The sequence below is a fragment of the Macrobrachium rosenbergii genome, chromosome 18 (assembly GCF_040412425.1).
Source record: "Macrobrachium rosenbergii isolate ZJJX-2024 chromosome 18, ASM4041242v1, whole genome shotgun sequence".
NCBI classification, from domain to species: domain Eukaryota; kingdom Metazoa; phylum Arthropoda; class Malacostraca; order Decapoda; family Palaemonidae; genus Macrobrachium; species Macrobrachium rosenbergii.
In genome coordinates, this window is record NC_089758.1 from 13,627,857 (window position 1) to 13,643,705 (window position 15,849).

At 34.0% G+C, this 15,849-nt stretch overlaps 2 protein-coding genes across 4 annotated transcripts in view; one reads left to right on the forward strand and one right to left on the reverse strand.

The window, feature by feature from the left end:
- LOC136848139 (uncharacterized) overlaps window positions 1-12,060 on the reverse strand; it is a 34,452-nt gene extending 22,392 nt beyond the window's left edge. The window contains exons 1-5 of one of the 3 annotated variants that reach the window (XM_067120409.1): window positions 11,792-12,060; window positions 10,883-11,025; window positions 10,367-10,497; window positions 9,310-9,444; window positions 7,266-8,155 (exon numbers count right to left, since the gene is read on the reverse strand). In XM_067120409.1, coding sequence (XP_066976510.1) covers window positions 8,010-8,155; window positions 9,310-9,444; window positions 10,367-10,497; window positions 10,883-11,025; window positions 11,792-11,812 — 576 coding nt within the window. In that variant the 5' untranslated portion in view covers window positions 11,813-12,060 and the 3' untranslated portion in view covers window positions 7,266-8,009. Of the gene's footprint in view, window positions 1-7,265; window positions 8,156-9,309; window positions 9,445-10,366; window positions 10,498-10,882; window positions 11,026-11,171; window positions 11,341-11,791 lie in introns of those variants that run through there. The other 2 variants (XM_067120408.1, XM_067120411.1) reach the window with 2 other exon arrangements.
- Window positions 343-7,817, forward strand: Rpi (Ribose-5-phosphate isomerase). Its single transcript, XM_067120407.1, has 7 exons — window positions 343-515; window positions 1,953-2,013; window positions 2,965-3,080; window positions 4,424-4,557; window positions 5,706-5,847; window positions 6,376-6,475; window positions 7,185-7,817. The coding sequence occupies exons 1-7, from the start codon at window positions 351-353 to the stop codon at window positions 7,271-7,273; spliced, it is 807 nt and encodes a 268-aa protein (XP_066976508.1). The 5' UTR covers window positions 343-350; the 3' UTR covers window positions 7,274-7,817.
- Window positions 12,061-15,849: the final 3,789 nt, after the last annotated feature.

Below are 15,849 nucleotides of genomic sequence, written 5' to 3' on the forward strand. Positions count from 1 at the left end.
CCTATATACCGAAATGGGTACAAAATAATCAAAAATAGATTCCGATCTGTTATCCTGTTATTAACTGAACATTTGAAAATCTACTGTGTTACATAATTAGCCGATTAGATTTCGAAGATATGTTGCTAAGTTTTATTTACAAACAAACACACTAACTCGATCGACAGCAGTACATCTTTGAAATAAAAGTACTTCGCAAGCACCTAAAATGGCAAAAAATTATTGCAATATATGGTGCATACTTAATATTAATAGTATTTTTAAAATATTAATTTTCATAATTCCATGTTTTTTGGTGATTACATAATTAATTTATGTGGATTTTAAATCTTAAAAGTTATCACTCAGAAATGTTTCTGCATCAGCTGTCGCGGAATCTTAAAATCACTTTCACAACAAAATTTCTCTCTCAGAATTTTCCCAGGCGACAGCAACATTTGTATTTATCTACCATGAGTGCTGTCGAAAGTGCCAAGAAAGCTGCAGCCTTTAAAGCTGTCGATAATCACATTAAGGTGAGGATTTGATTGTTTTTTGCAGGTTAGTTTTGCTCAAAAGTGGAAAATTTTTTCCAAGATTTCATTTGGAAAATTAAGCAATTTAAATGCCGGTAGGTTACGGCTGCTGACCGGAAGGATGGCCACGCCCATTGCTCTATACCTTTCAGTAGTTTAATTAATCGTGATCAAGTCTGATGAAGCCTAGGGTACCCTAAGCTTTACTGATCTTTGGTAACCTAGGCTAGGCTAGCGTATGGCTATCCTGAACTAGCCTAGGCTAGAGGCTGCCCAAAGTCTTGGGACATCTTAGGTAAGGTAGTGCTAGGTTAGGATGTTGCCTTACCTCAAAATTGCATGTGTCGTAATTTTTGGTTTGACTAGGCTATCTATTTCTTTTTGGTAGAACTATGGGGTTGCTCTGCATCGGGTATTAACTTCGAAATTGACTTTTCCTGTATTTTGGTTTTTCAGTAACAATTTACCCTTATTTTTGGAGGTCGACTGTAATTAACCAGTAATTAACATCAGGAATGATATGTTTTTGTATGCTGGCCATCCTGAAGAGCAATTGCGCATGCGCAGTGTTAACCTATAGGGGAGGTTTTGGTAAAAAGTGGAGTTTCCTTCACCAGGCTCCTTGCCCCGCTAAGTAACATATGGCTCCCTAGAGACTTGCGCATGCGCGGAACCATTCCGTAACAACAACATGGCAGTCCGTGCGGAGTTACCCTGGATATAAGTGTATGGTCTGCTATCCTAAGTATTCATTTCCTATCAGAATGAATGTCAGAAACATTCAAAACGCATATTAAAGATAAGAGAGTGATATTTTCAATTTCAAAAGGCAATAATGGCTAAAAGTAAAATGATACCGAGTAAAGCTAATATATATACCTTAAAAAAGCGTGATCAATGTAATTTGTGTTTATCAGTAAACACATTGCCTTATATATTTACATAGGTTTCAGCCTATGTTGTACATTGCATAAGCTCCACTAAGCAACATGTTTGGAAGGTGTAATGATTTCCTGAATTTTCATGTGACTTACCATAGCAGGTTACCCCTTATTCAGTCCTGTAGCTGATTATGACAGTTTTAACACCATTTCCTATGCTTTTGAAGAATAGGTTCATGTTAAAAATTGCTGTTTTGTAGTTTATCATTATTTATTATCATTTCTCTCTTGCCATGATTTTATACTGCAACATAAGAATCATCATACAGTGTATTTTTAATCAGATTTCTCTTTCATAAGATGGATTTGTTGATATTTTTTAACCATTAATTGTACAGCTTGTGATACTGTACCAATTTTGTAAAATTTCTTTAACATTATTTCTGTAGAAAATGTTACCAGTAATCTTCTGTGTGGAATGTACCACATTTTGCTATTTTTCTATGACTTCTAATTCTTCAGTCTTTACAAATTTGTCTTTTTTCTTTCCTATTAGGATGGTGACAAGGTTGGCATAGGGAGTGGCTCTACAGTTGTGTATGCAGTGGAAAGGTTAGGTAAGTGGTGTAATTTTGGATGAGGATTTTTTAAAAATAAAATACTCTATGTTATTGTGGTATTTGCTTGTAATGATTTGAGAGTGGTACTTGATGAATATAGATTTAAGCAGTCAGATACAGTAGTCTGTTTATTGTCAGTGTAGTTATGCAGTCATTTTGTAATTCATCATCAGTGTAAATGTTCTCCAGTCAGCTTTTCCATTCATGTGGTTAAATGTGAAATGAGGTCTTTCCACTCTTCTTCCTTGTCTGCTTTCTGCATGAATGGCTGTCAGGTCTATGTCCTTATCTGTCCCTTTTTTCTGCGCTTTCCTAGGACTTCCTGAGGGTCTCTTTCCATCTTCTTCCATGTCTACTACTTTTTGACTAACTTCTTTACTCCTCACTGCACATCCAAACCATCTCAGGCTTTGAGATCTGAGCCTATTTTCCAACTCCTGGAAACCACATCTCTCTCAGTTTCTGAAAACCACATCTCTCTGCCGCTTCCTCTTTTCAGTGCCCTTGACTCCATATTAATGCTAGTCACCATGTGTGAGATTGCTTACATAGCACTGTACTTGTTCAGACTTGTTAGGAACTTTATTTCTGTCTATGGAATAATTTTTAATATTGACAGATGTTCTGCAGATGCAGGTATTTCAACATTTAATATCATTAATGTCAAGTTTTCATAATATTTTATTGGACTAGGAAAAATTGTAGTTATTTTTGCTGCTGTCAATCTTTTAAAAATAATTTGTTTTGATCACAGGGCTTTTTTGTTTCCAACAATTGCCAGAAGGTTTATTGAAAAGGCTCTTCATCCAAATGCTGTGTACATACTGTCATGTTGATTATACATAATAACCATTGTTATGTTTGCATGTTATCCATTGCAAATTGCACCATATGTAATGTTATGGTCTTTTATTGTAACTAATGCAATGTTATATGCTTTTATTGTAGCTCAAAGAGTCAGTGAGGAAGGCCTGCAGGTAACTTGTGTTCCTACTTCATTCCAAGCAAGGCAGCTGATAGTGCAAAATAACCTGAAGCTTTCTGACTTGGAAATAACTCCAGAGGTAAGGCAGGTCTCTGACCTCAACTTTAGTACATTATATTCTGTCAGTTACTTTGCATCATTTACAGCACAAGCTTGATCATTAAACTGCCATAATTGTGTTTTAGATAAATTATAAAATATAATTTCTGGAGCCTTAAATTTGAATTTTGGTTTTCCTGTTTAATATTACTACCCGAAATTCTTTGTTATTCTTACTTAACTCCAAATATAATGGTTACTGAAAAGATGTCAGAGAAGAAAATGCAAAAGTCTGACAAAAAATAATTGTTCATCAAAGCACAGTAGTAGTTTTGATTATTGTGTTAAATAGTTTTAATAAGGAAATCGAAAATCATTAAAGATGATAAAGGTACAAGTACAATGATAAAGATGATAGGTTAGTTGGTGGTAGTGAAATTAATGTACTGTACCCTCAGATATAATGAATAGACATATAACTGAAGAGATTTTTATCTGGAGTGAAAATCCAGTTTATGGGATGAAATCATTTAATCTGTAGACACCTTAGTATATATTAGCATCACCTTTGTATATATTAGAAGTCATACAAGAATGTACCATACACCAAGATGTAAAGCTTATTGCTGCATTAATCACTTTGTAAAATATGTAGTACTATACATAAATATTGAATAGAATTCTACATAAAGGATATTTTATAAGTTTTATTATTTAAGAAGAATAAGACAGGGCAGCTTTAGAAGATAAGTAATTACTATAATGCAAAAAACTTAGTGCCCAGACTGGCAGCAGTAATTTTTCTCAGTGACTTGAATTATGGTCAGTGTGAAAGGTTTTTCAAGAATATTGTGTTTTATATGTAAAGATATTTAAATTTGCTTTGGCAACAATCATGCATTATCTGTTTTACTTTAATTTTAACTACATATATGTCTTATTTTGAGTTGTAATTTGTTTTTTATAAGTACTGCACTGCATGAGTTCTGCATTGCAGCTAATAGAAGCTGCTATTCTTTTGGTATCTGCCAGGTTTGCTTTAATGGAGCCAGTAAAATTCAGAGAATCTCCATTATCAGTCATTGTTTCTTAATACATTCACTCCTGGTCTAATATCCAAGATTATAATTTTCATTGCTCATATTTTAACCCTAACTCTTATAATAGTCCACATGATTGTGGTAAAGGGATTATAACCTGCTATGTGGGTTTTAAGGTCAAAAACTTTTTTATTTTTCTGCTTTTTAATTACATTTAGAAATTATACATTGCAGCAATTTTAACATGTATAGTTTTATTTTATATGTACATAATCAGGTGATGTGTATCTCTCTCTCTCTCTCTCTCTCATATTCCATATAGTTTTAATGCATTAATTGACAGCTTGATGTTGCCATTGATGGTGCCGATGAGGCTGATGAAAACCTCACCCTTATCAAAGGTGGTGGAGGCTGTCAGTTACAGGAGAAGATTGTGGCTTCTGCTGCTAAGCTATTTGTAGTTATAGCTGATTATAGGTGAGCAAAATCTGTTGTTTAGGTGTTTTACACTCATTTTGATTGTGAACTACAGGTGTATTTCAGTTAAATTAATACCTGCCTGCCTTATAAGAAGTATTGATATATGGCATTTTAAAGGATTCTTTAACAATTTTTTGTGTTACTTGAAAACTTTTGTGGGTAATCAAAACCATCCTTTGTAAGTTTACATGTTTTAAAAGTTTAACATCCTCAAGACTAGGAATTGATCCACAAATGAAAAGGGTACTGCTGTTAAAAAAATTAAGTATAATATATTCCTTCTTCAAAATTTGTATGGTGGTATAACTTGTTCATTTATTGTCCTTGAACTTATTTTAATGTTTTCAAAGTTTTTGAGGCTAGTTAATATTGCTATATCCAGACTAGCTTAAGTTGCTGCTTTGGATCTAGTTCTCTGTTCTTAACAGTAGTTGAAATAACCATCTGTAGTTTTGAACTGCTTCTGCCTGGAATTCTAAATTTTTGTCTCATAAAGTCTATATTTTTATTGAAACTTCTTGTTTCCTCTTGTCTGTATGAAACATTTATACTGTACAGTACTTCATTCTTCTTGAAACTTGTGTATTTCTTCAGTGAAAGTATTTGCTGTAATATTTTTGAGCTTTTTTTGTTTCCGAAAACATTAATTATTTTGCTTAACCCATACTCATCACCTGGAAACTGTATCATCTTCATTTTTGAAACGGAACCTTTTAGGTCTCCTGGATGTCAGTCTCTTTCCCATGTGAAGCTGTTGCTTCATTCATTGTAACCTCTTTCTGAAGAATTATCTGGATTAATTTTCAGTTTTACTGCATTGATTTGGTCCACATCAGTATGGTAACAATGTATGAAAACACTGCAGCTTTTTTTTTTTTTTAAGTGAAAATGCAGTGTTCTGTAATTTGTATCCGTAATTACATGTGAATATTCATTGGCATTTTATTAGTGATTATATTTTGATATGTATTATGTTCTATGTTTACTGAACAATTTTAGCTAATGCTTGAACAAATTTAAAGAACTTGAACAGTATAAAAAACTGAAGAGCATATAAGATAGATAGAATTATTTTCAAGCATTTGTGGAGTTTTTCAGGCTGTGTTATGTGAAGGCATAATTTACTTTTCTGATGTTCCTAACAGGAAAGATTCTACATCTCTTGGTGAACAGTGGAAGAAAGGTGTTCCTATTGAAGTAGTGCCAATGGCATATCGACCAGTGCAGATGAAGTTGGAGTCCCTCCTAGGAGGTGAAGCTGTATTGAGAGAGGCTAAAGCAAAAGCTGTAAGTTGCATTGCTTATTACAGTATTTGGAAAATTTTGATAGAATATTGGTACAATTACTTTTACGAACTTTTCAGGAATATGTTTTTGTTATGTTCTTTGTTTGTTGCTTTTAGTTTTGATATCATCAAGCTTTGTCAGTTTCTTTTAAGTTGTGAGTTTTTTATGTTGTGAAATGTTTGGATTTAAAATATGCTTGCAAACCACATTTATGTAGAGTTTTATTCAGCTATGTCATGTCCATGGATGAAGTTGTTTACTCCCAGAGCTCTTTAAAGGGAAATTACTACTAACCTCCATAGCTGGGTTTACTGAGTTAGCAAGAGCTTATGTGATTGTGTAGTCTTGAATCTTTTTCTTGTTAAAAAGTTATTTAGAATATTGTTAAATAAGTTTTTCAGGACCACAACACACTTGGTTGTTCTCGTCCCTTTTCTACCTTAAGTTTTGAATTTTAATTTTTAAGATTCATTTGAAGTATAAGTAGTTTTAGGATAAAAATTTTTAAGAAAAGAACTTACTTTACAGGGTCCAGTAGTAACAGATAATGGAAATTTCATCCTGGATTGGATTTTTGATGGAAAATTTGACTGGAAGGATGTTGATCGGCAGATTATGATGATTCCAGGTATGTAAAGTATATTTGAAATATATTTTATGCCAGTCACTAAAGTATGTTGATATCTCCTCAAAATGTGTCTGTTTGGTGTGAATATTTTCCTTGGTATAATAGTGATTTTCTTACAAAAGTTGTCAGGACTTTTACATGTTATCTTCCATGCTTTATATTTGATTATAATCACCAGGTGATGAGATGAAATTGGCATATATAAGATTTTTAAAACATATGATAAGGTCTATCGTATATGTTCCACCTAGGATAACAAAATTGTAGAATGCTATGTGTATTAATTTGAGTATTGTTGTTACATAATGCATTCTCTGCACTTATTTTCCACGGCATGCTTGTGAAAGTCTGTTATGTATAATTTCAGGAGATAAGATCAGTTATCCAAGAATTAAATTTTATTTCATGTGAAATGGTAGAAAATTATTTCCAACAAAGGTGACTTATAGTAAAAAGTTGGGAATGTTGTATTTAGTACTGTATTTTATTAGATTCATGCATAGAATTAAAAGGTGTGCTTTGTAACACTTGAATACAACTTTTAAAGAGTTAATGCAAATCACTGGATAAAGTAGAAAGGCTAGAATTACACACACAGCTTATGCATTTCAGCCAGAAGCACTGAAATGTACTTTTTTTTCAGATTCCTGTTATGCATGGTTATGCATCAATTATTTTGACTGGAGTTAATTGTACTTTATTATTGCAGGTGTGGTTGAGACTGGTTTGTTTGTCAACATGGCCACAGTTGCATATTTTGGCATGGAAGATGGCTCAGTGAAAGAACGTCAAGTGTGAGTTGTTTAATCGGATATCATAATGTTTTCTTGTGTTGACAGAAGAAAATGACCATACATATTTGGACAGTTTATGTAGTTGTTGTTTGGCCTTCTGGAAGGAAGCTGTAAAATGTATTGTAAATTAAAGGTTATTGCTGTTACAATGTTGAATTGACATTGGCCTCCATGTAAATATTCTTCTGTTTAGTATATGGAAGGTTAAATTTTCAAGAATAGAACTGCATTGTCAGTAGTACTGCACATTGCGAGTCATAGTATATTATTGTATGAGACAAGATACTTGATGTGCATATGGATATATGCTGTGATAAAATTTGTTTACATTTGTGTTATTTAGCTGAATTTCACGTGTTAAGTTTCATATTTTTAAAGAAATTTTTGTGATTTACCGTACATGTTTTTGTAATACCTAATATTCAGGAACATAGTCATTATTTTATGGTAGTATAATGTATGTAAAGTTATGAAGGTTAAAATGTTCCTTGGAACTCATGGAATCTTATTTTCATATGTGGATTATAATAAAATTGTTGAACGTTCAATGTCTGTTAATGGATTTTTTTGCTTAAGACCTACAGATTTGTCTCTTTTATGAATTATTGTTTTTGAGTTTTCTTCTTCATTTTGTAAAAATATGTGGAAATGCTAAGGATCAGCATATCAAAGTAAAATGCAGCAGAATTACTAGTGTATTAAATAAGTAAAATTATATATACTGCATGTATTTTTTGTTGTCAGTCTGTTGCTAATTCTTCACACACTGATGAATATATGTAATCATCAATGATTGATTCAGATTCGGTACACTCATCTTTGAATTCCTCAGCATCCTCAGTAGCTTTTAAGATGATTTCCATTATTTTTCCAAAGCTTGGAAGATCTGGAAAAAATAGCATATATGTGTTCTTGTTACTAAATCTAGCTGAAGGTAACTAAATTTAATATATAGTAACTTCATTTTAATTAGTCTTCGATTCAAGAAGTTGAAAATGGACTTCAAAAAGCTGAGATGACTGTAAGTGACATTTGAATATTACTGTCCACTTACATTCGTGCAGAATTTATACATATAAAACTCATAATAAATTGTCCAGAACAAAGGATGAATGAAAGGTGCCACTGTGAATGAACAAGAATAAAATATATGGCCCAAAAGTATGTCATAACCAAACATCAGTAGGTATAGGATTTGACATCTGAATTTTACTGTTCATTCATGTTATTTGAGAAAGGTTAGTATTTTGCAGCAAGATCATTTTCTTAGTACATTATTTCACTAGCTCAGACTTAATAATACCACAAGACATTCTAATTCTGCTGAGGAAAGGAAATGACTGTGTTAGCACTTCATTTTGGTGTAAGAAATAGACTTAAAGTATAATAAGGATGTGTTTAAAACATTAATTTTAGTGTTTGTATGCAAAAGGCAAGAGGTTTTTTGTTTTTTAACCTTGAGATATTTTGGATGGTCCAGAAGTTCTCGGGTAAAACATACTTATGTTAACCACTTAATATTGGAGATAGTTTTCTTTCATTGCTAGCTCTGAGTTTGTTTATAATGGTAGAGTGCTGTGCTGGGGTCATTTTGAAACAATTGTATTTTATGTAATCTATCAATATGTAAAGCAACAAAATTTTATACTGTACACAGAATGATGTGGAAGTTAGCAAAGATTTCGTGACTTTTTGCAAATAGATATTTAAAAACAAGGAGATTTATAAATTCTTTAAGCATTGTGAGAAATTAAAAAAAATTGCTTTTCAAATGATTATTGAATTTAGACTGGTTTAACAATGATTATCTCTATAAAACTCCTACTTGCATAGGAGATTGAATTAATAGATACCTCAACACTTCAGACACCATCTCAATGCTACCCAACATCAAAATATTTATGGTTTACTTTTTATTTTTGTATTTCTTAGGGGTAACGTTAGAATTTCAAAGGGTCAACATCACTGAATTCTGGTGCTTTCCGATACTGTGACTCTATGACACCAGCAAAAAAGCCATGAATGTGTTTATAACTGTACCTTTGTCTGCATTTCTTCTTCGATGTTGCTGCCATTGTTCACAACATGTGTGCGCTATGGTTGCATTGATCTCCTCTTCTGAAAGATCTGGTGTAGCCTTTTCTTTGTCTTCATAAGTAATTAAATCATGAAGAACTGTTAAATTTGAAAGAAATATAGAGTTTATGTGCTAGATTTTATTGCTGTACTAGAAAAATGAGTGGATATACTGATGGTATGCATTATGTACAATTTGCAAGTCTTTGACTTACAAGTTACTGTATTTCGGTAAGAAATTCTGTAATGTGACTGTATCACCAGGGAATGCAAGGAATCGACTCCAGATTCAAAGTATTGTCATCAGGGCTGTGGTATTTTGTCATTTTGAATAGAAGCAAAATACCAAGGTATTGTTCTCATCTGATGTTTACGTTATGAGCCAGCAGTTGCTGTATGTTGGACTGCAGGTAAGTCATATCAATTAATAAATAATTTTCTTCTCAGTACTTTATTTTGAAGTTTCTTGGAGTAAGTGTAGCAGCCAGTCATTGATAATAAGTGAGCATTTGGTAAAGTTTAGAAATGCTAGACTAGTCAAAATTACTATAAATAAACTCAATTATTTACATAATTTTTCTTGTGTACATTGTAGGCAAACAATGGTAATCCTTAATGAGGAAAGTGGAATATATTGATGAATTTCATGTCCAGTAGAATGGAAATCGTTTGCTTATAAATAAAATCAATGAGCGTTATTATTTCAAAGTGGAACAAAGTTTATAGGGAACCTTTTGTAAGGTTAAGCTTCAAGATATATCAACTTCCAGAACGCATACTAGGTGACAATGTTTAAATCATGCAAAAAAACATTTGGAAATATTAATGAAATCGCAACAGCAATCCTTGCCAAAATAGAAAAAAAAGTAAATATGAGGAGAAATTTTACATTCTAATTTTGTGAGTGCTTTAACCCAAATAAAATTACTTCTACATGGTATAAAAACTTGCTAGAAAGGCTAAGAACATCATCGGAAGACATGGTTGTGTAACTACTTGCCATTCTATAAATTGGACTCACCTGTTCTCTCATTGGTGTTTCTCCAGTGGTTTCGAGCAAGCTGAACGCTGATCCTCCGCTTTTGCACCATGAGACCATCCAGCTTTGAGACTGCAGTCAAGGCAGCTTCTAGGCTTACAAACCGAATAAAACTGCAATGAGAGATTTTCTATTAGCTGCAATCTGAGTTAATTTAAAGAAAGTCACTTATATATAAAACTGAAGTCATGAGGTGTAGCAGCAGTTTTAAGAAATTCAAAATCTGGTAGCACATTCAACAACAAAAATCTATAAACTGAATAGCTAAAGTTCATAGCATCTACAAACATATTCGGTAGAAAACACAAGAAATACTGTAAAATGAAAGTCACAACACAAGAGATAGTTTCTTCTTCAATTCAGTTATTAAAAGAGTTTGAGTATACAGTATTTATCCTCTGGATATATTAGTAAAGTTGAAATGCAAAAGGGGTTCAAATAATGACAAAGTTGAAAAGAAGTTTGTGGAAGAAATGCGTCAGATCATTGGCTACTTACGCATACTTGAACTTTGTAAAAGAAGATACCTTTGTTGGTATTTCAACTTCTGCCACCCCACCACAAGTAGTGCAAAGATCTGTTAATTCTTCTTCAGTTGTTTTTATAGGAAGGTTCCTGATAACGACTGTTATAGTTGGAGGCTGGAAAGCAGAAAAATTAGCACTTAGTTTTAAGCAAGGGACTGTGGACATACAGCTTTAAAGTATAATGTATATTGAAAGAAAAAATATATTTTTATTACTGTAGATGGGCCAGACACAAAGAGCAAAAGTTAAGGGGTGCTTACTAAACTTTCATTTTCAGTTATCATCTCCTTTGTTATTGTGAATGTGAGCCACATCCATGACTGACAGGACAAGTTATCCACAGGTTTCTTCCCAATGCATTTCTGGTCTCTTTGTCTACAACTTCGACGATGAGACTTCTAGTCAGATGCTGGTGCTATATTTTACTTATGTGGAGTATTGATTTAATAGGGAAGCTCATGCTTTTCACCTTGACAGCTGAATCACAGGCACTGTCACCAATAACTTGGCCTCTGCTTGTGTGCATCATGTATTTGTGCATGTAGTCCTAACATTTTGTTTGCTTAATACTACTTCCCATAAATTAAAAGGAAATTAACTGAGGTGACAAGGTCACTGTCAAGAAAAGCCACAAAAGCTTCAAAACTAGCTAATAAATTATCAAAGCTTATAATACGACTAACTTTGTGGAAAAAGTATAAATTTTCAGTTAAATATTGGGTGTCATTGAGTAGCACTTGAACAGAATTGTATTTGAGAATGAAAAATCAAAGGCTATTATGTAAAGTGTCTTGAATGTCAAAAAACCTTTTCTTCTTTTTTCATGAATTGCAATCCCTTCAGATGAAAAGTCCTAAATAGTATAAGGTTGCAAACCCACCTTTGGAAGAGACCTGTTCATGATTTATTTTGTAGATATTAGCGTAACTAAATGCAGCCTTGACTTCTTTCAGAACTGGAGAATTTAAAATTATAAATAATTCAGTATACAGTATTTCCCTTTTAATGAAATATTGGATGTGGTGAGTACTGGCTGGTCCTGTTAGAGAATATCACTGGTATAAAGGTCCTGCATAAACTGGAAGCAAGGAGTGAGTATCCTCTTATTCCACAATAATAGACTAACTGTTCACTAACATTCTGTTTACTGAACAGCTGATAACAGCAAGATAAGACTGATATGATAAAATGTTGCCTGTTTGTGTTGTTATGAATGATTTTGGAGCCTCTCTATAGCTATGGTTGTCCTGCATTTAATGTCTCCATTTACATAGGAATTGCACATTTGTTCACTTCATGTAGGTGGACATGAACCGAACTGAACTGAATGCAGAATTTAGGCCAAAGGCCAAGCACTGGTACCCATGAGGTCATTCAACACAAACAGAAATTGACAGTAAAAGGTTTGAAAGGTGTAACAGGAGGAAAACCTTGCAGCTGCACTATGAATCAATTGTTAGGAGAGGGTGGAAAGTACGGTGTTAGAAAGTGAATATGAAAGGAGGTACAGTTAAAGGAACAAATGGGGGTTGCAGCTAGGGGCCGAAGGCACGCTGCAAAGAACCTTAAGTAATGCCTGCAGTGCACCGCAGGAGGTGCACTGACGGCACTAACCCCCTACGGGGAGGCTTGGACATGGTAAGGGAGTTGGAAAGAGAATGATTGGGAAAGTGTTGAAGGAGACTGAAAGGCGTGTGAAAGTGAAATAAGGAAAGAAATGAATAGAATGGAGCAGAACCATTGGTACAAGGAGCAGTCAATTTTAAGGCATTTAGATGTAGTTTTTTCTAAGGTAATCGGCAGGTTAATTTGCAGACAGGCTTTCTGCTGCCTCGATCGACTATGCTTTTGTTTTATGAGAGAATTTGTGTGTTTATATGTTATTTATCAGTTTATATGTATTCAGCCTAGTTCCTGTCTCCATCTTTCAATTTTCAATTAATTCACAAAGAGACTGTCTTCTGTAGAACCGTGTATGTGAATATGTAATAATAATGATAATAATAAAACCAAAATTCAAAGTGAAAAATATTTCTTTGGTAGGTACTTTATGTCTTTTATACAGTACACCAGCATATGACTATAAAAGACATGAGTATCAGACATTTTCCGTGGCTTGCATGAAGTTTTCACCGCATAGCTGCATAAATTTCCTTATACAGATAATATTTACTCGAAATATAACCTGGTTTGTAATGATCTTTGACACGTGTAAAGTCCATATGAGTATGCCAAGCTGCAGCTCACATTCCGTGCGCTTTTTTGAGATTAGAAAATAAACACAGAGAAAGGAACACGCTAGTAATAAAAGGTTAAATACGTTTACTGATTACCATCTAAGTTTTACTAGCTTCATCTGAATGCGGCTGAAGGATTGGCAAACGAATTTCCAGCAGTAGTTTCGATAAAACTGGGTTCCGATACTTGCTACTTGTTACTTGTTGAGGGCTTATTCAGGTCCCGCACCACTTCCCAAGCGCTCGCAGGACCTCCGTTATCAAATTAAGTTTATTCATTAGATGTAATTGCTCACATTGCACATTCCACATTCACTGTTTGATACTCCATATCACACCATTGATTAAACAAAAAAGTTCTAAGTTTCTTTTGGAGACTTCAGATCCTCAATCTGCCTCAACTCAAGAGGAAGCTTGTTATATAATCTAGGAACTGCATATTTAAAGGCTCTGGAGCCACTGACTGAGGAAAAACGCGGCTCTACTAACTTGAAACCATCTGTAACTAGTCTCGTTCCAGGCCGATTAATTGGTATATAATCTGTAATAGGTCCCTCAAATATCGAGGAGTGCCGGTCTTAACAACTGTATGGGTCAAGACACATATAACTTGAATATTATTCTGGCCTTCACCGGAAGCCAGTGCAAAGTAATGAATACGGGTAATCCTGTCCCGCGAAGCAACACCTTTTATTAGTCTAGCAGCTCTGTTCATAATTTTCTGCAGTTTCTTGAGCTGTACATTGGGTAACTTACAGAACACCGATTTACAATAACCCCGACGGTTTATGACACAGTTGATGACAAGATTCTTAAGAGAACTGTCGTCAAGATATTTCCTCACAAAGGCTATATTCTTGAGATGATATCCAGTAACTTTTACTATATTGTTAATTTGTAAACTGAGTGACAAATTACAATCCAAGTACACCTCGAGATCACGGACCCTATCAGTTGTTTGGACCCAATTTCCATTTATACTCGCTTGATTAACACCCAAACTTCTCAATTTACTTTCCTTATCAACTATCATAAGCTCAGTCTCATTTTCGTTCAATTTCAACTGTTTCAAAGTCATCCATTGCTTAATATTCGACAGAACTTCATTTAATTTTCTGTTTGTATCCTCAGTATTTGTAACAATGAAACAGAATTGCGTGTCATCGGCATACAACTTAAATTCTACTCCAAGATTATGTAGTATATTAGACAAACTAATTGTATAGATGCAAAATAGTACAGGCCAAGCACACTTCCCTGAGGAACTCCTCTTGTCAAGGGTTCATACAATGACAAGGCATTTCCAGTCTGTACACAGTACGACCTATCTTTCAAATGGTCCTTCAAAAGCTCAAGTGCTCATCTACGACTCCGATCAACTGGAGATCGTCTAAGAATAAATTATGTACAGTACAACTGTGTCGAAAGCAGCGCTAAGATCCAAGAGCACCAAAATACCACACTTATCCTCGTCCACCATTTCCAATAAGTCATTTACCATTGAACATACAGTTGTTTCTGTGGAATATAATTGTCTGTATGCAGACTGGCAATCAGGAAAAACACCTGCACTATCAGGTAAGCCACTAGTTGTTCGAGGATCGCATATTCCATAATTTTTTATATAAAAGATAAATTTGATACAGTCCTATATGAACTCATCTCCGGATAGTCAAGAGTACCCTTTGAAACTGGCTTAACAACTGCAATTTTCCCAGATATCGGGAATTTACGTTTAGAGAAGCAGCAATTTACGATCTTCAAAATCACATACTCAAAAGTCAGAAAGTTCTCAGCTGCAACTTTTACCGATACAGGCACCGGATCTGATGAGCAATTTGTTTTCTTGGCTTTCTCAATAATTCTGGTGACATAGTCAGTAGTTATTCTCTTAAAAATAGAAAATCTAGTATCAACCACTGCAATAATGATGGTGTGACGCGGTGCTTCTGAGAAATCTGAAACTATATTTTCAGTTTTATTCTTGAAGAGCTCTAAAAACTTGTCAGGTAAAACTCGATCACTATAACCTCCAGGGGGTTTCTTCTCCTTTGAATTTCCTGTTGAACGGTCAAGGAGATTATATAACTTACTTGTATAATTTCCAGCCTCACGAATTTTTCTATAATAAGACTCAGTTTTCCTCCTTTTAATCACAAGGTTATAATAATTTCTCGCAGACTTATATTCATCCCATAAATGATCAGTTTTTAATCTACTCCACAGTTTCTCCTTTCGTCTTTTCTCTCTGTTTTTTCCAGTATTTCACCATTAAACCATGGAGATTTATCGTTAACTACAATTTTTTTCTCACAAATGGACACATACGATCGTATTTATGCTTATTCACGCGATTATACATACTTACCAGGCATTCAACACATGCCGATTCCCTTGATTCAAGGGGTTGATGATCGCAGAGATTTTGAGAACCCTCATTTATTTTTCTGAGATGCAATCCCTATAAATTCAACATGGGAGAAACTAGATTTGTTTCGGTATGTCAGCTTTTTCATCACTTTGCATTTTCTTATTGGCAAATAAAAAGTAATCAGATTATACACTGGAGAAATCGTACATCTCTCCTCTACAAATATTAATAACACTGATTTAAAGCATCGCACAGAACCAGGTCTAACATGTAACCACTTATTGCAGGGGAGCAATTTACACTGTTTACAAAACGATGCGATTCAAGCAG